The 23,871-nt window shown below is 58.2% G+C and overlaps 12 protein-coding genes across 12 annotated transcripts; 6 read left to right on the forward strand and 6 right to left on the reverse strand.

The window, feature by feature from the left end:
• Positions 1–73: 73 nt before the first annotated feature.
• On the forward strand, positions 74–3,688 carry BBBOND_0307230 (leucyl-tRNA synthetase, putative; the record flags this gene model as incomplete). Its single annotated transcript, XM_012913551.1, has 8 exons — positions 74–326; positions 363–412; positions 450–596; positions 634–1,761; positions 1,797–3,067; positions 3,104–3,235; positions 3,272–3,555; positions 3,591–3,688. The coding sequence occupies 8 exons, from the start codon at positions 74–76 to the stop codon at positions 3,686–3,688; spliced, it is 3,363 nt and encodes a 1,120-aa protein (XP_012769005.1).
• On the reverse strand, positions 3,685–5,331 carry BBBOND_0307240 (hypothetical protein, conserved; the record flags this gene model as incomplete). Its single annotated transcript, XM_012913552.1, has 1 exon — positions 3,685–5,331. The coding sequence occupies one exon, from the start codon at positions 5,329–5,331 to the stop codon at positions 3,685–3,687; it is 1,647 nt and encodes a 548-aa protein (XP_012769006.1).
• A 1,000-nt stretch (positions 5,332–6,331) lies between these two features.
• BBBOND_0307250 (CDK5 regulatory subunit-associated protein) lies at positions 6,332–8,431 on the forward strand (the record flags this gene model as incomplete). Its single annotated transcript, XM_012913553.1, has 4 exons — positions 6,332–6,928; positions 6,967–7,105; positions 7,143–7,382; positions 7,446–8,431. 4 exons carry the CDS (start codon positions 6,332–6,334, stop codon positions 8,429–8,431), a joined length of 1,962 nt encoding a protein of 653 aa, XP_012769007.1.
• Positions 8,432–8,564: 133 nt separating this feature from the next.
• On the reverse strand, positions 8,565–12,162 carry BBBOND_0307260 (hypothetical protein, conserved; the record flags this gene model as incomplete). The annotated part of the gene is made up of 5 exons (XM_012913554.1): positions 8,565–8,925; positions 8,964–9,244; positions 9,287–10,218; positions 10,255–10,628; positions 10,664–12,162. The coding sequence occupies 5 exons, from the start codon at positions 12,160–12,162 to the stop codon at positions 8,565–8,567; spliced, it is 3,447 nt and encodes a 1,148-aa protein (XP_012769008.1).
• A 999-nt stretch (positions 12,163–13,161) lies between these two features.
• On the reverse strand, positions 13,162–13,449 carry BBBOND_0307270 (hypothetical protein; the record flags this gene model as incomplete). The annotated part of the gene is made up of 2 exons (XM_012913555.1): positions 13,162–13,263; positions 13,300–13,449. The coding sequence occupies 2 exons, from the start codon at positions 13,447–13,449 to the stop codon at positions 13,162–13,164; spliced, it is 252 nt and encodes an 83-aa protein (XP_012769009.1).
• A 479-nt stretch (positions 13,450–13,928) lies between these two features.
• Positions 13,929–14,184, reverse strand: BBBOND_0307280 (hypothetical protein; the record flags this gene model as incomplete). The annotated part of the gene is made up of 2 exons (XM_012913556.1): positions 13,929–13,964; positions 14,002–14,184. 2 exons carry the CDS (start codon positions 14,182–14,184, stop codon positions 13,929–13,931), a joined length of 219 nt encoding a protein of 72 aa, XP_012769010.1.
• A 450-nt stretch (positions 14,185–14,634) lies between these two features.
• Positions 14,635–14,945, forward strand: BBBOND_0307290 (hypothetical protein; the record flags this gene model as incomplete). Its single annotated transcript, XM_012913557.1, has 2 exons — positions 14,635–14,814; positions 14,850–14,945. The coding sequence occupies 2 exons, from the start codon at positions 14,635–14,637 to the stop codon at positions 14,943–14,945; spliced, it is 276 nt and encodes a 91-aa protein (XP_012769011.1).
• Positions 14,946–15,162: 217 nt separating this feature from the next.
• BBBOND_0307300 (CAF1 family ribonuclease containing protein, putative) lies at positions 15,163–16,287 on the reverse strand (the record flags this gene model as incomplete). Its single annotated transcript, XM_012913558.1, has 1 exon — positions 15,163–16,287. One exon carries the CDS (start codon positions 16,285–16,287, stop codon positions 15,163–15,165), a length of 1,125 nt encoding a protein of 374 aa, XP_012769012.1.
• A 1,179-nt stretch (positions 16,288–17,466) lies between these two features.
• Positions 17,467–17,858, forward strand: BBBOND_0307310 (hypothetical protein; the record flags this gene model as incomplete). The annotated part of the gene is made up of 2 exons (XM_012913559.1): positions 17,467–17,631; positions 17,667–17,858. The coding sequence occupies 2 exons, from the start codon at positions 17,467–17,469 to the stop codon at positions 17,856–17,858; spliced, it is 357 nt and encodes a 118-aa protein (XP_012769013.1).
• Positions 17,859–17,878: 20 nt separating this feature from the next.
• BBBOND_0307320 (UPF0652 protein) lies at positions 17,879–19,784 on the reverse strand (the record flags this gene model as incomplete). Its single annotated transcript, XM_012913560.1, has 3 exons — positions 17,879–19,486; positions 19,528–19,604; positions 19,640–19,784. 3 exons carry the CDS (start codon positions 19,782–19,784, stop codon positions 17,879–17,881), a joined length of 1,830 nt encoding a protein of 609 aa, XP_012769014.1.
• A 421-nt stretch (positions 19,785–20,205) lies between these two features.
• On the forward strand, positions 20,206–21,513 carry BBBOND_0307330 (Cyclin-like superfamily protein, putative; the record flags this gene model as incomplete). Its single annotated transcript, XM_012913561.1, has 9 exons — positions 20,206–20,344; positions 20,414–20,535; positions 20,571–20,644; positions 20,686–20,783; positions 20,820–20,923; positions 20,961–21,076; positions 21,112–21,316; positions 21,351–21,411; positions 21,470–21,513. The coding sequence occupies 9 exons, from the start codon at positions 20,206–20,208 to the stop codon at positions 21,511–21,513; spliced, it is 963 nt and encodes a 320-aa protein (XP_012769015.1).
• A 56-nt stretch (positions 21,514–21,569) lies between these two features.
• Positions 21,570–23,861, forward strand: BBBOND_0307340 (exonuclease family protein, putative; the record flags this gene model as incomplete). The annotated part of the gene is made up of 8 exons (XM_012913562.1): positions 21,570–21,715; positions 21,750–21,926; positions 21,962–22,010; positions 22,046–22,767; positions 22,804–22,894; positions 22,931–23,164; positions 23,202–23,370; positions 23,410–23,861. 8 exons carry the CDS (start codon positions 21,570–21,572, stop codon positions 23,859–23,861), a joined length of 2,040 nt encoding a protein of 679 aa, XP_012769016.1.
• Positions 23,862–23,871: the final 10 nt, after the last annotated feature.

The following is a 23,871-nucleotide window of genomic DNA, read 5'->3' on the forward strand; positions in this document are numbered from 1 at the left end:
GTAACCGCAGCAATGTGTGGACGGCGGCCGCTGTGGGCCAGTCAGTCCCGATTCTTTCGTACAACGAACCACGATGTCGAAACGCGCGCAATTATTGGAGAATGAAGCTCTGGTGCGAGCGCTGTGGCAGGAAGGCCGCGTCTTCGACGCGTCCGTCCCGGCCTCTGGCACCGCCGACAAGTACTTCTGCACATTCCCGTACCCGTACATGAATGGCCGGCTCCACATTGGGCACGCGTTCAGCATGTCCAAGGCCGAGTTCCAGGCCCGTTTTCAGCGCACGCAGGGCAAAGCTGTGCTTTGGCCGTTCGGGCTGCACTGCACTGGTGAGTGCCCCCGTACGGCTGGCTAAAAGTGCGCAGGTATGCCTATAATGGCGTGCGCCGACAAGATAAAGGCTGAGCTGGCTGAAGTACGTGTCGCATGCCACCCACTAAAATAACGCGCAGGCTAAAAACGCTGGTTTATCGGCTCCAATCACCGGCTCGGAGGAACTCCCCGTCGACACCGCAGGCTCCCAGGAACAGGCGCAGGAGAAGGATTGCACGAAATTCAGTTCCAAGAAGAGCAAGCTGACTGCGAAATCCAATGTGAAGGTGCGTGCGCTTTCCCCAGTTCCGCCATGCTTTGCAGATGACCCAGATGGAGATCATGCGCCACATGGGCATCGCTGACGCCGAGATCCCCAAGTTCGCCGACCCCCAGCACTGGCTGACCTACTTCTCGCCGCTGGCGATTCAGGACCTGCAGCAATTCGGCACCTCGGTCGACTGGCGCCGCACGTTCATCACCACCGACCGCAACCCCTACTACAACGCGTTCGTGGAATGGCAGTTCACCCGCATGAAGGACCTGGGCACCCTGCACTTCGGTTGCCGCGCTTCCATCTTCAGCCGGTCTGTGATGCAGCCCTGCGCCGACCACGACCGCGCTGAGGGTGAGGGCGCGACCGCGCAGGAGTACACCGCGATAAAAATGCACCTGGAGGAATCGCCATTTAGCATTCTCGATTCGCTGGATGCGCCGTACGCGCCGTACAAGGAGGTCCTAGCGTCTAAACAGGTGTACTTGTTGGCCGCGACCCTGCGCCCAGAGACCATGTACGGCCAAACGAACTGCTTTGTGCTGCCCGAGGGGTCCTACGAGGTGGTGCTGGGCTTCAGCACCCCCAAGCTGAACTTCAACGATTTCGGCGTCGTGGAGAGCATCGTGAGCGTCGAGGAGGCCGTCAAGAGATGCGACTGCCTCTACGTCACCTCCGCACGTTCCGCGATGAACATGGCGTACCAGGGTCTGGTCCTGTTGCGTCCTCCCCAAGCGCCGTCTACGCTGAGCGAAGTGCACTCAGTGTCCCGTTGTAACGGCCAGGAGCTCATAGGCTCCGCTCTGCGCACCCCGCTGAGCGTGCACCAGCGCATCTACGTGTTGCCGATGCTGACGATCTCGATGGAGAAGGGCACCGGCATCGTGTCGTGCGTCCCCAGCGACTCCCCCGACGACTACATGACCCTCTCTGAAATCCGCAAGAAGGGCGCCTACTACAAGGAGAAGTACAACGTCGACGCCGTCCACTGCAGCCTCGACGCGGTGCCTGTGATCGACATCCCCGGCCTCGGGTCGTGCGCCGCCGAGCTGGTGTGCCAGCAGGAGAAGGTCGCCTCCAGCAAGGACAGCGTGAAACTCGAGCGCTGCAAGGAGATTCTGTACAAGCGCGGGTTCTACGAGGGCGTGATGGCCGTTGGGCCTTACACCGGCCGCAAGGTGCGTTTCGCTCCGCCTCCAGTGACAGCGCTCAGGTGTCCGAAGTCAAGGAGGTCATCCGGGACGAGATGCTGCGCGACGAGCAGGCGTTCGTGTACTACGAGCCGACGAAGCGCGTTGTGGCCCGTGCCGGCGACGTCTGTATCGTCGCGCTCTGCAACCAGTGGTACACCAAATTCAGCGACGAGGCCTGGAAGCAACGCGTGCTTGCCCACGTGGGCGACCCGTCTAAGTTCACCTGCTACTCCGAGTCCGCGTTGAACCAGGTGAAGCACGTCGTGAGCTGGTTGGACAACTGGGCGTGCAGCCGTTCGTACGGCCTCGGCACCGTGCTGCCGTGGGAGGACATTAGCCAGAACAAGAATTCGCTGATCGAGAGTCTGTCTGACAGCACCATCTACATGGCGTACTACACGATTGCGCATTACTTGCAGGGCGACATTTTCGGCACAACCCCTGGTTCCCTCGGCCTGAAGGCGGAGCAGCTGACCCCGGAGGTGTTCGACTACATCTTCCACCTGAGCGACAAGGCCCCTGCCGACGTCGACGCTGCGATGTGCGAGAAGCTGCGCCAGATGCGCGACGAATTCGCGTACTGGTACCCGGTTGACCTCCGTACCTCCGGCAAGGATCTGATCTTCAACCACCTGACGATGAGCCTGTTCGTTCACAATGCCATATGGGGCAACGTGAGCTCCATCGATGCGATGCCGCGGTCGTACCTGTGCGTGGGCCACATCCTGGTCGACGCGGAGAAGATGTCGAAGTCCAAGGGGAACTTCCTGACGCTCGAGGACGCCATCGCGCAGTACACCGCCGACGGCACCCGAGTGGCGCTCGCGGATGCGGGCGACGGTCTGGATGACGCCAACTTCGCGAAGGAGACGGCCGAAGCGGCCGTGCTGAAGCTGCACGCCATCCTGCTGTCTGCGCAGTCCGACATGGAGCTGGCCGGCCGTGCCAACAGCGGGAGCAGCCTGTCGGAGTACGCGAAGCGCGTGTTCATGAACGAGCTGTGCGTCCTCGCCGAGCGCGCCAAGGAGTCGTACTCGAACTTCGTGTACCGCGACGCGCTGAAGTACTGCTTCTACGACTACATCAACGCCCGCCGCAACTACATGCAAATGTCCCAGGGCGACGTCGACCACGCCGCCCTCGTGATGTACCACGAGACCTTCTGCCGCATCGCCAACCCGATAATTCCGCACATGTGCGAGTTCATCTGGCTGAAGGTGCTGGGCCGCAGCACGTCGCTGGTGGGAGAGCCGTGGCCGACGCTGCCCGCAATCGACTGGGCTCTTCACAGGTTTGTGGCCAGTGCGTGGAGGCTGAAGCGTCGCAGGCAGGTGAAGCTGTTGTCGAAGAACCTCGACGATTTCCGCAAGTGCAAGGAGAAGTCCCTGGCGACATCCAAGAAGCGCAAGGGCGCCGCCCCGGTTGCCGAGTTCACGGGCGCGGTGATCTACGTTGCCAAGTGGGTCCCACGTGCGCCACCGTTAACACACTGCAGGGAATACCCGGCGCTCCACCAGGAGGTGCTGCGCGCGCTCCAGGCCATGGACGTCGTCAGCGGCGCCATGACGGAGAAGGACGTGATCAAGGCGCTGTCCACCTCCGACCTCGTCAGCAAGGCTTCCGTGGCCGACAAGAAGACGATGCTGGCCTTCGCGAGCTTCCAGCTGCGCGACGTCGCCGTGATGGGCAGCAGCGCCCTGCTGCTGGAGCTGCCGTACTGCGAGCTGGCGTTCCTGCGGTCCATCCTGCCGTTCGTGCAGCAGTCGCTAGAGGTTACGGGTGAGCTACGAGCTTATACTTTACACGGTTCGCAGAGTTGCACGTGCTGCCGCACGACGAGGCGCACGAGCGCGACACTACTAGCATTCGGCAGTCGGCCTTCCCCGGCCGCCCGGCGGTGTTCTTCTACTAGTGCTTGAACGGCGAACATAGATCAAACTTTTCCACGTCCCACTTGGCGGCCTGCGCGCTTAGCATGACCTCGTCGATGCACGCCTTGGCCACGTTGTACGCGTAGCGGACTGTCTGCAGTCCCCACTTCCACAACTGCATCTCCTCGCGCAGCTGCTCCATGTCGGTTGCGCGGCTGGCGTTGGGGTGGTGCGCGTTCACCTGCGCGTTGAGGCGCACGAGCACCTCCTTGAGGCTGACGGCCGACCTTTTGCAGAGGTCCCATATCTGCTCCAGCTGGTGGTCGATGAAGCCCGGCTCCATCGACTCGTCGAGCAGCGTCCAGAGCTTCTCGGCGATGTTGTAGGTCAAAATCGCCAGCATGGCGTCGCGCGGCTTGGCCGACCGGTGTATGGCGCACTCCACTATGCCGTCGGACCCCAGCGCGACCACGAAGCGCTCCCCCTTGAATATTTTGAGGTACTCCGCCAGCGTCGCCGGGCACACCGACATGTCGGCCAGCGAGTACTTGACGGCGCCGTGCTTGAGCGCTCCGTCCCGCCACGGGAACAGCAGCGGCTCGCGGGCGGCGACCTGCTCGGGCGTCAGGAACTTCATGCCGATGCGCTTTTGCACGAGGTTCAGCGGCTCGTTGGGGTAGCGCACATTGGCCTCCTCGCCAGCCGTGCCCGCCTCCCTGGCCCTTTTGAGCTTGTTGCAGAGGTGCTTCGAAGTGAACCTGTGCAGCAGCCTGTTCGCGGTGTCGAACTCGTAGTCGTGGATCATCTCCGCTATGGCGCCGCACTCGTCGTCCTCGAAGCACGAGTGGCTGGAGGAGTCGTCCGAGTCGCTGTCATCGCCGGAGTCGGAGTCCGCGCCCTGGTCACCGGAGCACCGGTGTCTGAGCGCCTCGAGCCGCATTTTGTGGTACCGCAGGTACCTGTCCAGCCTGCGCAGCAGCACGCTGGCGAAGTCCTCCAGCAGCACGAAGCACCGCTGCGGGTTGAGCGTCCTGAAGCAGACGCTTTTTGCGCACATGTAGGTCGAGATGCCGGAGACTACGCAGAACCCGGAGAAGACCCCCGCTTGGACGGCAAGGGGCTTATCCGCCAGCAGGGTGCCAAGCTGCATCCCCGTGGCCATGCCTATGAAGTCGCATATCGGGCTTTGCGCCTCCAGCTTGGCGGTTATCTCTCCAACGTTGGTCGCGGCGTTCTTGACGCAGAACGTGGTGTGGAATGCCGCCTGCGCCGCCAACATCGTCAGCATCCCCACGTGCTTGAGCACGTTGATGCACACGTTGAGGAGCACCTTCGGCTCGAACTTCATAACGTTGCCCGCGAAGCACGCCACGCCAGCGACGCTGCACAGCAGCCCGCCCAGCAGCCGGAACGCCTTGGGGTTGTCATCGAAGCCCGCGCCTATCTTGCCGAACCAGACGAAGTTGAACGCCCGTGAAACCACGTCCTTGAGCACGATGTTCGTCAGCGCCGAGCTGACCTTGCCGCGTGTCATCCAGGCGATCCAGCGGTCATTAGAAGCCTTCCCAGCCTCGCCGTCCTTGCTGGCACCGCTGCCGGTTGCCGCTTCGCCGGCAGGGCTCGCCATGGGCTGGGTCTGCGACGCCAGCGCCATGGCGGCGGCGATGGCGAAGCGCTCCAGCATGCGCCAGTGCGCATATCTGTAGTACTCGTCACTTACAATTTGAGGGTGGATCGTTCGGTCGATGAGAGCACCTATTTTGCGCCCGAGATCCACTATTTTGTCTACTACCGCGAGGTTGCAGGACAAGTTGCGATACGCGCCTTCTGCAAGGCGGCCGTGTTCTACCACCAGCTGGTTCCTCGGCTGCCAGCCTACTCGCAGATGACGCCGCGGATGTACATTGCTCCACCTACCGGTGTAGTTCCTCGGAACTGCCGTTTTGATGCGACGTTTCGGAGCACTGCCCAGGAAGGCTGGCCGGAGCCCCTTGAACGGTGCAGTGGGCACTTGGGAGAGTTCGGAATCACCGGCATCCCCCGGCCGGTGATGCAGGTATGCACCGCCGCATTCACGATTGATGTGTGGGCCGAGGAGCGGTTGGCCGACGGTGACATGTGCTCCGGCCCGTGAGAGGCGTACTGCGTCGGCCCCCTTCCATAGCGACGAGCGCAGTACGGCGTACACCAGCCATGCTAGGATTCGATCCAGCCTTCCTCGGCACATACGCGGCAGGAACCGTCGCCTGCGCGCGACAGCCGCCGCGAGCGTGCACGTGCTAGGTACGGAAGAGATTCCTTGCGTCTACGCCTGTCATCGGCCAGCAAGGTGCTCCGATATAGGGTGTATCGCTAACAAACGGTGCGCTATGTCGGTGTTTACGCTGCGTTGCGGTGGTAGACTCCCCTATTGGGGGCCGCGCCCCTGCTTGCCGCCGCTTTCGGGGATACTGGTCTGGCAGCCGCTAGAGCACAGCTTGTCTACCAATACCACACATATTACGCTCATGTGTAAATATTGGTGACGGAGTGGGCAGGTTGTGTGCGATTGCCGTCATCCGCTCTGCTTGCAGGATATACCCACTGAAGTGGCTGCACCTCTTGGCGTCCCGACTTCTTACCAGGGCTTATGTGGGCTCCAGCCAGCCGCTATTAGCTCGTCTGTCCGGTGGTAGTTTGGCCTCATGTCTCAGAGCCGGTTCCGGCTGAGCGGCCCCCTGGTGGGTGCGGGCATCGTCGGCGTCCTCGCGGCGTCCTATATCGCATATTACCTGTACCGGCAGCTGCGGAAGCGGCGCTTCATGCGCTACCTGAAGCGCATATACAACAACGACCACGAGCTCTACGATGAGGCCGAGGATGAGTACAGCGACGAGGATGACTTCTACATCGACGAGAGGACAATCGACAGCCAGCGGCTGACCTCGAGGGCCGACCTTGAAAGCATCCACGGCAGCGGCCGGTCGCGCAGTAGGTATCCTTACGGCGGCCTCACCCGTCGCACCAAAGGCGTGGAGGAGTTTGAGCAGGAGGACAACATCGAGAACCTGGGCGGAAGTGCCAAAACCCGGGTTCCGAGGTCGCACTTCTACGGGTCCTTCAAATCTCGGCTCGCGAAGGCCAGCGGCAAGCGGGACGACGCAGATGACGACGATGACTGGGTTAACGTGGACGACGAATGCAGTCGCAGCCCCTCGAGGAAAAGCGACCAGGTCGAGGCAGCCGATGAGGCCGCCGATTCCGGCGCAGACTCGTTGTCCGACGAGGATGCCGAAGCAAAGGTAGGCGCACCCAAAACCACCAAAGGACACTTTAGCAGTCCGCGGGAATAGACGCATCGTGCCTCGTGGAGGCCGCAGGGTCGGCGCCCGCGGCCGGCAGTGCTCTACCTGGCCGGCAGCGGGTGTACTTCAAGTCCTTCGGCTGCGCGCACAACATGTCAGATGCCGAATACATGAGTATGTCACTGTTGTCACCCCTCTCACACCCGCGCAGAGGGGCTACTGAGCGAATATGGGTACACCATTTGCGACACGGTCGACAGTGCCAACGTTGCTGTGATCAACAGTTGCACCGTCAAGGGCCCGAGCCAGGACGCCATGACCACGGAGATCGTCCGCGCGCGGAAGCTGGGGATCCCCGTCGTCGTGGGCGGTTGCGTTTCGCAGGCCGACCGCAGTCTCGGCGTGTTCCAGGACCCCGGCGTGTCGCTCCTTGGAGTCCAGCAAATAGAGGGTGAGTCGCCACACCACTGAGAGTAGCTCATGAGTGTCGGAGCGCGTATTAACCGAACTGCAGAGATCGTGGGAGTCGTCGAGCAGGCGCTGCACAATCGCAAGGTTACGCTGCTGGACCGCAAAGCGTTGCCCTCGTTGAATCTGCCCAAAATCCGCCAGAACAAGCTGATCGAGATCATACCGCTCTCGACGGGTTGCTTGGGCGCTTGCACCTTCTGCAAGACGAAGCAGGCGCGAGGTGTCTTGGGCAGCTACAGCCTGGAGGCGATCCTCGACCGCGTGGAGTCGGTGGTGGCGGAGGGCATCCAGCAGATTTGGCTAACGTCGGAAGACACGGGGGCGTATGGGATCGACCTGGGCACCGACATAGTCACTCTTCTGCGGGGAATCACTGCGCTGTTGCCGCCTAATGTGATGCTGCGTCTGGGCATGTCCAACCCGCCGTACATCAAGCGCCACATCGCCGGCATCGTCGAGATCCTGCGGCACCCCAACGTGTTCGAGTTCTTGCACCTGCCGGTGCAGTCGGGCAGCGACCGCGTGCTGGACCTGATGAACCGTGAGTACCATATCGAGGACTTCGAATACCTGGTCGACTGCGTGCGCAAGGAGCTGCCGGAATGCACCATCGCCACCGACATCATATGCGGCTTCCCCACCGAAACCGACGAGGACCACCGCCAGACGCTGGACCTGATAGACCGTCTGAAGCTGCCCGTGGTGAACATTTCGCAGTTTTACCCCCGACCCGGCACCCCCGCCGCGAAGATGAAGCCCCACGGGAACAAGGTGAAGAAAACGCGCACCCGCGAGGTGACACAGTTGTTCATGTCCTACGAGCGCAACAGCGTGTACGTGGGCCGCACCCTTTCGGTCTGGTTTTCCGACGTGGACAACCAGCGGGGCCACACCGTGGGTCACACCAAGACCTACGTGAAGGTGGTAGTGCCGCTGGACCCCGACCTCGTGGGCCGCAAGGCGCTGGTCACCATCGAGGAAAGCAGCAAGTGGCACCTGAAGGGTACCGTGTCCTCGTTGGATGCGTGAGGCCTACTGGCGCCCCTCATTGGCAGCGTTGCGCTGGCAGTGTGAACACAAGCCATCTATATTTTAAATGCATCGAGATGTAGTGCACAATTGACACGTGGCGGTTTGTGCCTGGGCGCCTGAGCATGCGTTGTCACATCACCCCGGGGTCGGAGTTGGGCAGGTTTATGCCGTGCACGGCGCGCATCTCCTTCTCGTTGAGCGCCACGTAGCAGTCGTTCCTCAGCGGCTGCTCCACCAGGTCGGTGAGGTTCTGCCGAACCATGTCGAGGAGGTCCGCGCGGTACGACCGCCCGTCGTGCTGGTAGTACACCACCTCATCGTTCTGGAACCGCGCGCGGTTAAACACGCGCTGCTCCGCCGGAGTGAGGTCGGCCCAGCCGTGCTCAGTGAGCACCTGCCACGTGAACGTGTTGTACGCATGCTGCAGCTCGTCCTCGTCCTTGTGCTTCGAGGCAGTGGGGGAGAAGTCCCAGCGTATAGGTTCGAAACGGCTGCGCCACGTGAGCGGAAAGGTCACGTTTACACCCACCTGATTCCAGCTTCCGATTTACCTGGTGGTAGGCTCGGCGTCGACGACAAGGTAATCCGCCTGTTGGGGACGCTGTGGATCGGGTTGAGCTTCACGTTCTTGGGGTTAACGCGACCGGGCACGCTGCTCTTGAGTATGTCTGGCATCCTAGCTGCCACTGCGTCGTTGAACGATTTTATTGGATCTGGATCCAGTCGCATGCGTTCCTTCCACTCGTTGACGGCGATTCCCACGCCCGACGTCTTCGCACCTTTCGTGTACAGCTCCATGGAGCCGGCCAACTGCGCAGATTTTGAGTGGCTATCGCGTCAGTCACGACTCACCAGGTGTACGTCCCGGACGGCGGCGACAATGCTCTCCGTGTCGCCGCGAACGTGCTTGGCGTAGTCTTCCTTGCTCATGTCCATGACGGACAGCGTCCCTATAGTGTGCCCGAAGTGCACCCAGACGGCGTCCTTTCCGTACATGCACCGCTTAGCGCGTATTATGTCACCGGGCTGTATTTGGCCAAGCGGTAGCCTGCGCAGCGCCTCGATGTTGGAGACAAGCGGCACTCCGTCGCAGACCGCCCAGTCCGCAATGTAGACCGGCAGCACCTTGCCCACAATGCCCAACTTTATGCGCTGGACTTCACTGCGATGCGTTCGATCCAGCTCTCGGTACGGTATGAACGCCAGGTTCTCCAAACGGCGGGGTTCGTCCGGCATTTGGTAGTCCTCGATGTCCTCCACATCGTCGCCCTGGTACTGCACCAGGAGGCCCGACGAGTACCTCTGAATGGCTCTGACTTTGAAGATCTCCCGCTTGAAGTGTTTGCGATAGATTTCCCTGTGCTTGTACATTTCTTGCACGTGGAGCGTCGACACGTTGATGTCGTTGCCGTACTTGGAGATGACCTCGAAGTACATGACGTCGCCCTTTTTGAAAACGGAGGTGAAGCCCCCGGAGGGCACCTCTTGCGGGCTGTTGAAGTGGTCGACCAACCGCATGACCGCCAGCTTGGAGGTGTGGATATCCACCAGCAGCCGCTTCGGCTTCACGTCCTCCACCGTGCCCTTTACCAGCTGGCCCACGCTGACACCGTAGTCCTTGGTCCCGAAGCACTCCATGTTGAACTTCTCGTATTCCTCCTCGAACTTGTCGAAGGATAGGACGTCGCGGAAGTAGTACCCAAGTGGTTTGGGCACCGGTAGCCCATCGATTTCACTACGCTTTTGCCCCGAGGTTGATCCATCGTCGATTTTTGACGGCGTGCCTGTAGCGTGTAAGCGTTATTACGAAATGAGCACACCTATGGATCTGGGTGAACCCTCTGATGGCGCCGTAGACGCCTCGGGTGGTGAGGAGGTGGAAGCGTCACTGCGCCTTCCAAATCGCTTTATGTACGCCTCAAGCCGGTCCACCTTCGGCGACGAGTCGGGGTCAAGCATCATGGGCACCTCGAACCGAGTGCCCTGCAGCTTGGGCGATTTGATGTGCTCCACGGTGCCCTTGGTCAATTCCGCCACGTCCGCGTCGGGCTCCACACACCTAACGCTGCGCAGAATCTCCACCATGGTATCCTGAAGAATGCTCGACCTGTCCTTCCAGAACTCTTCCCAGATCCAATACGGCGTGTTCGGTTGGCACCCAAATCTGTCGTTATGCACCTTTCTCCTATCGTGCCTGCGAGATGTTATGGTCTGGCGGAGTAAACATACAGGTGCTGGATGTACTTCAGACGGTCCTCTTCGTCCTGGCGTAGACCGCGCTCGTGCACCAGCCGATTCATCGACGCATTGACACACGCATTGAAGATGTCAGCTTTGAAATCGAGCATGCGCCTTTTCCTCGCCTGCTCGTCTTTATCGCGATGCCTTCTCAGACTGTTCTTTGCCAAGAGTTCCAGAATTGATGGGGAAAGATGTTCGGACCACTTCATTTTAAGTGCCTTGCCGGCAATGACCACGCGGGGTGGTTTGCGGTGGCCGCTTTTCGACCGCCTGATCGGGATGTCGCCGGCGTCCGCATCAACGAAGTACGACTTCAGAACGTCGCCCGGGGTGTCGTCAGTGTGCAGGTGGTCGAAGTGGCTGTTCAGCCTATCGATGCGTTCGTACCACATGTTGTCGTAATCGATCAGCGCTTTGCCCTCCAGCCCCTCACGCCCCTTTAGGTATTCCTCATTCCACTGTGCGATGTATATGGGTGACCCGTAGCAGTCTGTTAGGAAGTAGTCCTCGAGTTGCGGGTCCATTATCTCCAGGTTTTCGGGGATGTCTTCCGGCGGCTCCGAGTTCACGTTGGCGCGCTCGTAGTCCTTCATCGCCGCTAAAAGAAACTGGAAAATCTTGTCCTTGTGGCTGTATGAGCCTTGCCTTTCGCGCGCCATCTTGATGTACTCCTCATTTCTGGTCAGCCGGTCACGTTGGCGTTCGTACTCACGGGGCTCGTCAGGCGTGATTTCACCGGTGTATTCCTCAGCGGACCCGCCTTCTGCATCGTGGCGTGTTTCGCTGTGACGTTCACCCTCGTCGTCCGATTGTAGCTGTGGCATGATGCCCTCTCCCAGCAGGTAGAGATAATAGTCCTCGTAATTGCGTCGGAATATGCGCCGGGGGTGGTCTCCGTTACCCTCTTCCTCGTCGGACCCATCCAGCCTCTGCATATAGTAGTCCTTCAGTAGGGAGTGAGGCACCTGCCTCTTTCGCATCTCGAGGAATTCGTCGATTACTGGGTCTCTCCCCATCTCGATTGGGGTCCTCAGGGGTAACTTGGGGATCCCACCGAAGTCCTCCGTCACCCAAGGGCGGCTCTCAGGCCTCAACTGCCGGAAGGTTTGTTCAAACCTCCCCAGCCTTCTCCTATCACCTCTGGTATGATACCTCCGGCCGGTTCCCCTGTATTCGTTGTACCCGTAATTGTCTCCGGCGTAGTCGTCCATCATCCACAGCCTCCTAACACGCATATCGCCCATGCTGAAGTGTACCGGCATGGCGTCACTGCCTGCATGGCGTATATACGCAGCAGGGTGGCTTCCACGAGTGGATTTGCGCGTGCTGGCTGAGACCGGTGCATGCGGATTGATAACGGCGGATTCCGAGGTGCTCATCGCCACTGCCACCCAGGCACAGTATCCGCACAGCATTACAATAACCAACTGTATCGCCCGCCATGCTATTCCACCCGCCTGGTTCGTGAATAGAAGGCGTGATGTCATCGTGGATCCCCAAGTCCACCGGGCATCGACGCGGCGTCATTCTACCGCCGACGCCACCAACAGTGTGCCCGGGTCCATTAAACGCACTCCGGTTGCCATAATTGAGTCGGAAGTTTCCGAACAGAGGTTCATCGCAGTGGAAGGTTCGAGATTCCACAGCAGCCGATTTGTCTCAGCCAGATATGTCCAACGGAGTCCACATCGCAATTGCACATGGACTAAGCGTGGTAAATAATTTACTAATGATGCGATGGGTGGCGATTTTTACACATGACTTGGCGGCAATATGAATCGCAACGATGATACCAATGCCACCACGATTACGCGACACAATGACTTGAAAAGCCCTTTTTACCAGAACCAGGCGGTAATTCCGTCCCAACTGATGCGCTATAATAGTATTGTTTAACACAGACCGTTATAGACATTAGTGTGTTGGCGCTTTGGTAACTAATGACGCTGCGCTGCTCAGTCTGTGCATACGGTCGTGTAAGGGATTTCACAGCCACGGCGCCTGTATTGCCATTTTGTGCGGATTTCGTGGCACACAACCATCTTATAAACGACTGTACGGGCGTTGTAAGGCATACTGGTACCTTACTGGGTGTTATGCTGTGACGACAGGAGCTTGTGGACATTATCAAATGAACAACGGCAATTTGCTGCAAATCGCAATGGATACGTATGCTTTATACCTGTGTTCTCCACCGCAGCGATAGTAGCTGTGTCTATCCGTAGAAATCCGTATCTTACATCGTCCCCGCTGTACTGTAGACATGGGACGCCGCTTTGTCCGGGTAACGGACAACTGCAATAAACTAGCCGTGGGCCACAAACATTGAGTTAAGTTCGATATGTATATGCATAGATGGCACAATAATACGATGAAAAGGCTTGTCAAAGCGTTTAGACAGTTGTTACAGGGTTTAATGTTTGCCCGTGCGGCTTAGGCGATTCTTGCACCGGGCCTCATCCGAATACACTCTTGCCGAGTTACGTCTACGATTGGAAAAGCGCATCTTTGCCGTTGTAAGCAGGGTGGACGTAAACGAGGCTTTCCTCTATTTTTGCCCCGTGTCTCGCCCTGCAGCTGATCTTGCACTGCGGGGGTTTGTTTGGATTCGCGTCTCAACCTACCAGTAACCGGTGCATCGGCCGCATGACCTTCGTCTTGTGTTTAGTGACGCATTTGTCTATGCACTGCTGCCGCCTTTGTGCGTCGCCATCGGCGTAGGTGAATCCTGCAAGGAACATCAAGAGCGCCGCCGCTGCTCTGATAACGTTCATTTTTACGGGTGTTTATATTGTTACAAATGGAATTTTGAAAGCGCAGTAGAGTTTAAGAGTATCGTCAGAGTAATTTTTGTGTTTCCTCGCCAATTTCATTTGTAGAAAATTCTATGGATCCGCTGAACGTTCGGTTTGATGCGCCGGAAGTACCGTTACGTAGCGGCCCTTGTGACAGCTTTAACGCGTTTGTTGGTGTATGCTGGTATCATATACACCTATATGAATGCCAAATGGCGCCATGTAAATTGGCATTACGTGAATGAGAGCACGCGACTCTTATTGTAAGAACTGCATACTGAGCCACCGCCCTCTCTGATAACCTAGGGTGCATGAGACAAGTATTTGAGTGCGATCAAAATGATTATTGATTTGTGTTCGTATGCTACTGGACAGATTAATGGCGTGCTAATTTTTTTGTTGTCTTGGTCTCGTTGGAGTACAGTACAGTAGCGTACCAACGCACAACACTGGCGCCTCTACTTCTTCATCATAGCGTTACATTTACCCTTGCACTGACGCAAATTTAGTTTCAAAACCGCAATAACTTACAAACCACCGATTGAACGTCCCTGCCCTGTATTGCTTCTCGCAATCGAACTTGCAGCTCTGGCATACATTGTCGCAGGCCCCTTGGAAGTATGAGAAAACACCTCCTTCCGCAACTCTGACCATCGTCACCGAGGCCGTTAAACAGACGGTTATCAGAAGCTTGCAAAGGCGTTTCAACTCCATGTTTAAAATAATACTAATGTCTGTAGATCTCAAACTCCCGTGTGAACACTAGCTCATCGGCGGAAATCCATTTTCTTAGATCCTTCGAATCTTTCTATAGTATTTTGATGCTACTGTCATACTTGAATTTTTCTTTAGCTCGATCACACGTTTAATTGCGTCGATCATACACCCCTTACTCCGATCAGTTGAGTCGACCTAACATCACCGCCTTATCACGATTCCATTCTTGAATCTGGAGGTTTATTGGCGCACATAATCTCTAAGTATATACATGCTCCACCGGAATCGCACCCGCCAACCAATCTGCGCCACGGGAAATTTTGACACTACCAAAGTGGAAGCCGAGCTCCGGACTGGGTTTCGTCGTCACCAGTGAATCACATCTAATTTTACCAGGAAACAGAGAAGATGACTTTACGCAAGCTAGTTCTGCGGTTGGGCGCTTTGATGGTTATCGCAGCTCGCATCGGCTCGGTCAGCTGCGGCGATCTCACGTACCGCTTGTTGGCGGTGGGCTGCGAAGCCCGGTGTCGTAACATGTTCCCCCGTCAGGTGACTAAGGATACGGTCGCCTCGCCGTACGACAACGCCACATACGCAGACTTCGGTGACATCAAACTGTTCTCCGTAAGTTTACACCAAACGCGATCTGATCAGTGCAGTGTCTGGAGGCGTGCCGCATGGCGCTGACGGCGTACCCGAAGGACGAAGAGGAGATACGTCGCAACGACGAGATTTCCAAGAGCCGCGGCCCTTGATTGAGATGCAACTACCGGTGGACTCTTTCGCATCCATTAGACACCGTACGCAAACACGTAGTGGGTAAATACGTTATATTTAGTTCTAAGTCCGTATTCTACACACTGGTGACAGCCGTTGCCACCGGTGCATTTGTGTACAAAAGACGTGTGGAGTCTTCGGATAACTTCGTGCCGATGCGGGAGTGCCGAACACGTAACGCGGCCGTCGCAGTCGCTACTGGTTAGTGAATTGCGGCGTGTCGTAGAAGCTCAGCCCGGTCATGTTGCTCATCGCCCCGTTGTTCACCATCGCTGCGCTGCCGGGCAGGACGTTCGATCCCAAGGGGCTTGTGACTTCTCCATGTGGGCTCGACACTGACGAATTGAGGATGACAGCTCCGGACGACCCGTGCAGGTTGGCGTTGACGATGCCTGGGTTGAGCGTGGTTTGTACGTGGTGTGCCTGCATGTCCGATCCCCACTTCATACTGTTCGGCCCGTTTGCATACGGCAGCGCCATTGCGTACGTGGGGGTGTTGTACAGGCCGTCGCTCTTGCAGTCGCCATGCAGCTGCGCAGAAGCCTTGCCCAGGCCGTAGATCACGCCCTGGTACTTCTCGTCATCCAGCTCGTTCTCGAAATACCGCTGCATGAGCTTGAAGAACGTGCGGCACGTCACCAGGCTGTCGCTCCCCGCCTGGTGCTGGGGCCCGATTCGCTTGACGTCCAGGTGCTCCGAGATGCGTTGCAGACTGCTCCTACCAGAGAGTTTGATCGAGCGCTCGTCCAGGAGGAACTTGATGTCGTACAGAGAGGGGAAGAAGTCGTGCAGGAGGTCGAAAAACTCCGACTGGTTGGCAGGCAGACTCGTGCAGGTGAGAAGCTTGAGCACGTACGCGAAGTCGTAGCTGCCATGGAAGCTTACCCACACGACGTCCTCGTTCATGACTAGTCCGGAGGCTATTATGAGTTCCCCAAAGTGCGCGACATCGATCCCCTTGCGTAGGTGCTTCTCGAAATCGATCCCGCTCTCCTTCAGTAGCTCGATGGAGTCGTAGGCGTACATGTCGCGCTGCAGGTCGAACTTGAAGTTGAACTGCCACGTCGACACGCCGCTGGGCGTCTGCCCGTCGGCGTCGGCGAACGTGAGCCCGAGCTGAATGATCTTGAGCAGGTCGACATTGCACTTGACGGTCTGGTAGTTGTAGTCCTCTTGGTAGCTTGTGGGTTTCGCGACGATGCCGGGGAATTCCGTGTCTATGGAGACGTACGGATAATGCTCCAGTACGTCCCTTATCCTCTCGAACGCATCTTCCAAGTTATCCGACCACACGTCCACTATCTTTAGTTCTTCATCCATGTAGCATTTCGACTTGAGCACATTCTTTCCGAATGCGGCCACCCTCAATTACCATCTCCTAGCTGACGCAGATTCCCAGGGTCTAGGCGTCACCACGCCCTGCCCGACGGAGGCGCGTTACGTGTCCGTCCCGGTTTGGAAACGGTGTGCGCGCCTCGCGTCGTCGATAAACTCCGGACTCGACTGGGCGTACGTCGTGGGCCTGCGTGGTAGGGGTGTTAAACCTTAGGATCGGTCGCGAGCGTCGTTCACAGATCACCCCCGAGTGCGTCGCGTCCGCGTCCGCAGAGCGCGTGATGCGTCGGATATCTCCTGTGTAGACGTGGAATTACCGGAGTAGGCGCACGACGACATTCGTAACACAAGGGCCGCAGCTCGCGTCTTCCTCGGTTTGTCCATGCACATGAAATGCACAGCCCGCTCGACGTTGGTGATCGGCTTCAGTCGCTATCCACCGACGCTTTCACGGTAAGTTGTGTCGGGTCCGTTCTTCACGTTAAATATTCATGCCCTCGCCGGCGCCGCTGCGCATCTCACGGCGGCGATGGGGTTGTAACGTCCAGACCGCCTCAGCGTACGGCTTTCGGAAAAAGCTGGCGCGAATATTCTAGCGACGCTCCGCTGCTTGTCTGATCCTCGATTTATAGGCCGTTGCCGTCCAGGTCCTTGTCTAGGCCGGCTACGCGCGTCACCGCTAAGGCGTGGGTGGACACTTGTGTGAGCCCGTTTACGTCAGGGGGCGCTGCTGTGTCTCCTTTCTGGATGGACCTTTTATAACTGCGTTGGTGTGTGTGTAGCGCAATCTGGTAACACGCTCGGTCTTTGGCCTTTTCTGGCGCGCACGTCTTGCTGGCAGTTACCGACCTTGTCTGTCCTCTTTGTGATCCGTTGTCCGTAGGGCTTGTGGCTGTGTCCTCAGGCCTGCTGTGATGTCACGGTATGCCCATCAAACGGCGCAGACACCATCTTCCGCAGGCGGTCGTGGATGTGTGCTGCGTATACGCGGTACGCTGTAGCCACTGCGATTAACCATCAACTACAAATCACGCGGCGGATAGTTTTATATACTAGCGATCATTTTTTGCGCGTCACCCTACCTACTCTTGTTGGCTGAGCAGTCGCGAGATGGGACGCGCCGTCCGGGCAGCTGCGTAGAGCTGGCGCCGGTCCCATCGCATCATGAAATTTTCTAGCGCCACCTTACAGCGCAGGGTGCTGTCTGCCGGCCGCAGCGCCGCGGACTGCTTGGAGGAGTTCCGGCGCCTGGCGGCGGAGCAGTCGCGCTGTCGTTTGACCTTCGAGGGCTGGCCGCCACCTTCTCGACTGCAAATCGGCGACGGCACCGTACGTTCAAGCTCCACGAGTTCATCACGATGCAGCTGGCGCCACTGGGTCGCGACATCTTCGTGTTTCGCCGGGCGCTCAAGGACGGGCTGCGCTCCGAACCGACGCTGGTCCTCTGCTGCGCCGGCAGGCCGATGCTAATGCTGCGACGCAGCGAGTTCGAGGCGCTCGTGCAGCGCCTGCAGTGGATTAAGGACCAGATGAAAGAATTCTACAAACTAATATAGCGTATCTGTGATTTCTGTAGTCATCCCTCGCCGAAGCTGCCGTCGAAGCCGCAGAACGAGGTCAGGAGGAAGATAGGGAAGTACTTCTTCTTCTCTATCTTCGAGCACCAGTTCCAGGCGGAGGTGAGGCGGCCGTCGATGCAGCTTCCCGCGTCGTTGAAGTTGTCAGCGCCACTCCCGTCGAACGCGTGTCTGAAGAAGTCCGTGAGGATCACCATTTTGAGGCGCTTCGGCCCGCCGAACTGCGTGTCGATGTACGTCCTCATCGCATCGGTGGACGCGTACAGTTCCGGGATCTTCTCGATGCACGAGACGATGGGCGACAGTATCCGCGGGATCTGCGTGTACTTGTCGATGAACATGAACGAGTTCGGCACGTTGTGGTCGCCCAGGTGCACCATGTTCGAGCCCACCCACGCGCCGACCTGCTGCTGGACCCGGCGCAGGATCTTGCGCATGCCGTTCACCACGTTGGGGCCGTACTGCACTCGGTTGAGACCCTGGCCGGTGTTGCGCAGCCGGTACGGGTTGTCGGCGTCCAGCAGGTCCGCCTCCGCGTAGTGCCATAGGGCAAACATGTCGTGTGCGATTTCCCTCCACAGAGTCAGCGACTGCAGGACGTACGTGAACTGCTTCGCGTGCCCGTGGCTGAGGCGGGCGCCGTCGCTGCCTGCACTGATGGACAGGTTGTACTTGGGGTTGGGGTCGTTAGGGTTGAAGTTGTCCCTGAGATATGCGATCATGACGTCACACGGCCGGCGGAAGGCGCGGAGGTGCGAGTAGTGGTCCGACAGCGAGTACAGGCAGGTCTCAACCTCCTCCCGCGTCATTTCGCCCTCGTCCGCAGCGTCGCTCGAGTTGGAGAAGGGCCTCGTGATGAACGAAAATTCGATGCCCATGATCCCGCCGCTCTTCTTGCGCGCGTACTTGTTAGTCAGGTAGCGAACTGCGTCCTCCTTGGCGGCGATTTCGCGCTGCACCTCGGAGCGCGACTTGCCCTCCGGCGTTATCTCCATCGTCGCAAGCTTTATCTTGGGGTCGTGCAGCATCTCGAGGCCGCGCTTCTTCGTGGCCAGCAGGCTGAACACGGTCTTGACGGGCGCCACGCAGTCGAAGTTGAGCAGCTCCTGAATCTCAGGCTTGCGCGAGTCCATGAGGAAGTAAATCAGCTTCCCGTACGAGTTCCTGATCTTGTCCGGGTTCAGGATCTTGTACCGCCTCCCGATCTCGAACACGTTGCGGAAGAACTCCGCGTTCGCGGCGTACTCACGGTCACGCACCAGCCGCTGCCCGTCGTCGTAGTTGTGCGCAATCGCCAGACCGCTGAGGATGGCGCAGACCTCCTTGATCTCCTTCACTATGCGACGCGTCTTGCTGCCCTCGTGCAAAATGTCTATCTTGTCCGTGTATTCGCTCACGTGCAGCGTGCTGTCCAGCAGGCGCATGAGCTTGCGTTCGCCCAGGTTGAGCCTCAACGGCGCGAATTTCGCGATCTGTAAAAAGTACTCCGGGAAAGACAGCGATTCGCCGTCAACGGGCATGTTCACGTCCGGCGAAGGCACGACCTCCGTGGGCTCCAGCAGGTTTATTCCAGTGTATTCTTCTTGCTCCTCGCTGGCCGGTGCACGCTGCGCCTATTGAGCCAAAAAATCTGGTAGCGCGCACTCACCCTCTGCTCCAACACGTCTGGCAGAGCCTCCCGCAACACCTTGGCGACGTCGACATGGGCGCCAAGAGCGGCGACCGCTGAACACAGTCATCGTGCGGCACGGTAGACATACCTCGGGCGAGATCTACCCGGTCGAGCTTGGCCAGCAATTTGACGGCTTCGCTTTCCAGGGAGGTGGCGGCGGCAGCGCCGCCGTTCGCAGTCGTGCCCACATCCTCGCTGTCCAGGAGGCTGGAGAGCTTGTTGGGCCCCGCCATCTAATACCACACGCGCGATTTTGCGTTTTGCAAGCCGTCGGAGAGCCCTATCGTGATATACACTGCTTGCCGGCTGCTTTAGTGTTGATGTGCCTCGCGTTTACTCGCAGATGCGGGGTTAGGCTGCTGTTGTCCGTAGTGTCTACAGGCACTTAACGGGCGCTTTTTTGTACGTGTTGACGTACGTGATGGGTTCGTCGGCGAAAAGAGGCCGTTAGGCTCCTCTTCCGGTCGCACCCTTCCCCACACCTTAGACACGTCGCCTCCGTCGCAAGCTCGGGCAGCCTACGGGCAAGCAGTCGGATTCCACCCAGATAGTGGGTCACGATGCCGTTCCAAAGGTGGCTTTGGACTCTGCAGTAGACGAAACAGCCCGGCGCCTGTCTTACACATCTCCGCGGCGGCCCGTGCCGGAGCGCCAATGGCCGACTCCGAGGCGAAGGACGCTGTTGTGTGGCCGCAGAAGAGCACACACTTCAGCCGTTGGCTGCTGCCGTCGGCGTCGAGCCTGCAGGAGCAGCAGCAGCGGGCGTTTACGGCCGCTCTGGCGAGGGTAAAAGGTTAGTACTGATGTGCAATGCAAGCTTATCCGTGAGCTTCCTGTTGAGCCAAGCAAATTGTGATCGTAGGTCGCGAGGAGCACAAGGAGGCGGAGTTGCCAACGCTGGAAGATGAGCTTTGGTTGGTGCGTTTCTACGCGTTCCAGCTGTCGCGGTTCATGGCCGCCAACCACCTGAAGGACTCGGTTAAGGTAGGCGGCAGCTGCAGTTTGCACAAGTGGCGCAGGAGACGGCACTGACGTTTTTCAACCGTTTCTACCTGCGGCGGTCGATGCTGGAATACGACCCTCGGCTGATCATGTAGGTCGGAGGTGGCCGAGTGCGCATGTGCGCGATTTCAGGTTCACCTGTATAACGCTGGCGATCAAGCTCGAGGACATGTGGCGCAACTACTACGTGGACAAGCTGCTGGGGTCAGTCGAGGGGCTGGACATCGCTGGTGCGTTTCAGAGGCGCCGCCCCAAAGTGTTGGCAGGTGTGTTCGCACTGGAGGCGACGGTTTGCGACGCGCTGGAGTTCAACTTTCTGGTGTTGCACACGTCGGACTCTATGCACACAATTCGCATGCGATGCATGGAGGTTGGTGGTTTGGTGCGACCGGAGCCACCGTCCGCAGTACCTCAAAGAGAGCCTGGGCATCGACGACGAGATTCTGGGCGAGCACCTGGGGATGATACTCTCAGTCTGCAGTGACGCAGAGAAGGATGCGCTGTACATGCACGAGGACCCGGAGTGGGTTTCAGCTTCCGCGTTTTCACGGCCGCCAGGTTCATCTTCCTCCACACCCCGACCCAGCTGGCGGTCGCGAATTTCGCGCGGCACTGCAAGAAGCGCATGGGTTCGCTCCTCTCAGTTAGCAAGTGGGTCCCACGCTGCACACATGGACGCGGTGTCAGGTTCTTGGCCAAGAAGATGCTCCACGGCGACGAGTCACGCCTGGCCGTGCTGACCGAGACGCTCCAGAGCATAAACGTAGGTGTCTGGCGGGCGTTACCGACATTTGCAGGATCGCTTCGCACGCCACATGGAGCTGCGGGCGTCCATGGACGCGGAGGAGCAGAAGGCCGGTAAGTGAACGTGTGCAGCTGCCCTGTGCAGCGGTTTTCGCTCTGCCATGATCCACAGGGAACATACTGGACCAGTATCTGCCGCTTTACAGCACCATATAATTATGTCGAATCGCATTAGTAACTTTAGTGCATATAACATGGTTTGGTGATTAGTCATGGCCTCCAACAGCGAACGTGCCGAGGCGCGGCAGCGGGACTGCTCGCTGAGCGTCGCGGACGGCCACAGCTACACACTGGAGCCGGTGCTGCAACACCGCAGCGCGCCCATAGATTGGATTCAGCTGCAGCGGTTCGTCACTTGGTAGGCTTTTCCTGCGCTGTGTCATCCCTCCCAGGCTCATGTCCGTGAACGCGAAAACGAAGTGCCCGCTCAACCTGCGCAATGGCCGCGTGCACTCCCATAGCAACGTGTTCATAGCAGTGCCGTATCTGGACTCGGATTACCTGATGAACGACCTCGACGCCCTGAAGGTGGTGCAGCGCTCCACGGAAAGCGGTACCCTATACCGAATGTTGGTCCACGAAGCTTTGCACTCATGGTCAGCAGCAAATCGCCGGCATGCCACATTTCGGAGGGTGAATGTGACATAATGAAGGTTAGCTGGGTTATTGTGGCGGCCAAATGTTGCAGAAGTTTTTGTTCATGGAGGTGAAGAAGCAGATACGGCCCGACGAATCGCATCGCATAGCGCAGTTTTGCCTCACTCCAGAAATGTACCACAACGCTTACAACCCAGGGCACGCTGAAAATGAGCAATTCGAAGATTTGGACTGCCATCCGGCAGAATTTGTTAACAAAATGGAAGCCGACATATCGGAGGACCAACTGTTGTCGGTGCTGGAGTCCAACGTGTTGACACCGCGCCGACTTTGCAGAAACCAGGATCAGCTAGTGGCGGCCGTAAATAGGTACCGAGCCACGCCGTTCACTGCCGAATTGGCTCCGGAATCGGCCTCGTCAAGCGGAGAAACATCGGTCGACGACGATTCCGTGGGCACCCCAGAGTTCAAATTTAGCGACGAACTGCTGCGTCGTTACGCATCTATCGCGTATCAACTGCGCAATGATGGTTTGTTCCCAAAAACGTTTGCCTTGGACTGCGAGATGGTGTCCACGACGAAGGGGACAGAGCTGGCTCGCATCACCGTGATCGATAGCCTGCTCCGTGTCGTCTTCGACGCACTGGTGCAGCCTTCCTGCACCGTGACGAACTATCGCACCCAGTACTCGGGTATAACGGAGCAAGGTTTAGCAGGGGTGACCATCACGCTGTCCGACGTCCAGGCCGCCCTCTACCGCATGGTGGACTGCGAGACCGTACTGGTCGGCCACTCTCTGCATCACGACCTGAGGTTGGCGATCGTATACAGTAAATGTATATAGTGCAGCGCGTGCGAAGTCGGCCATGGGCGCGTGATAGACACTGCGCTGATGTACGCCATCCAGAACCGCAGAAACAAGCCTTCCCTGAAAGCACTGGTGGGTTGCGGGTTTTGATTAAGGAATGCTTTGCAGGCTGAGACTCATCTGAAATTGGACCTATTACGCGATGCCGGTCACGACTCCTACGTCGACGCGGCCACCTCTATGTACCTGGCGATGGCGGGGGTCCTAGACCTGGAGCCCCCTTCCACCAGGAACATCGGCATTCTTGGCCAAGAGGCGTTCTCCCTTTTATCGCGCCCGGAGGAACAATTCCCTTCGCCGGTGGTGCATCTCATTGATCCCATGGCGGATCATTACAAACACGTGAGTCTGGCACAAGTGCCGTGTAAGCTGGTCGCAGCAGTTGGACAGTGGAATTACATTGGAGCAAACCTCCGATGATGGCTCGTCCGTCGACCGCCTGGTGGAGTTGCTACGTAGCAATAGGGGCGTGGACTCTGCGTGTTACTACTTCTTGGTTTTGCGGGATTTCCAGAAGATGTGCCTACGCAAAATGTTCGAGTCGCCCAGTAAGTCCATCGTGTAAACAAAAACCGCAACGGACTCAGAGAACGAGGAGGCTGCATCTTTGACCAAACGAGCCAACCCTAAATCGGTATGCGAGTACATGACCCGCCTCTCCGCGCTGACTGATCGCGTCGTTGCATGTCTGGATCGCGATGACGTCATGATGATGTCAAACCTGAGCGGTGACACGGCGAAGGTGGACGTCCTCTCTCAATCGCTGCATGCCAAAACACCTGGGCGTATGTCAAAGTTGTCGCGTTTCTTGTGGCGGCTTTATGCGTTGGGGAACGGAGAACCAGCTCCAAATCACGCCAACATGGGGGAGATGGCAGATGCGCCTGAACCTGTCGAGAAGTTCTCCAGGCGCACCCAAATAGTCACCGTGGCGACTCTGAAACGCGAGCATGAGATGGCAATACGTGACCGACACCTCAACTGGGCGATATTTCTGACAAAGAAGAGCTCGAATAAGCGCAAGCCTACATCCCAATGATCGCAACTCG

Source organism: Babesia bigemina (genome assembly GCF_000981445.1).
Source record: "Babesia bigemina genome assembly Bbig001, chromosome : III".
Taxonomy (NCBI): domain Eukaryota; phylum Apicomplexa; class Aconoidasida; order Piroplasmida; family Babesiidae; genus Babesia; species Babesia bigemina.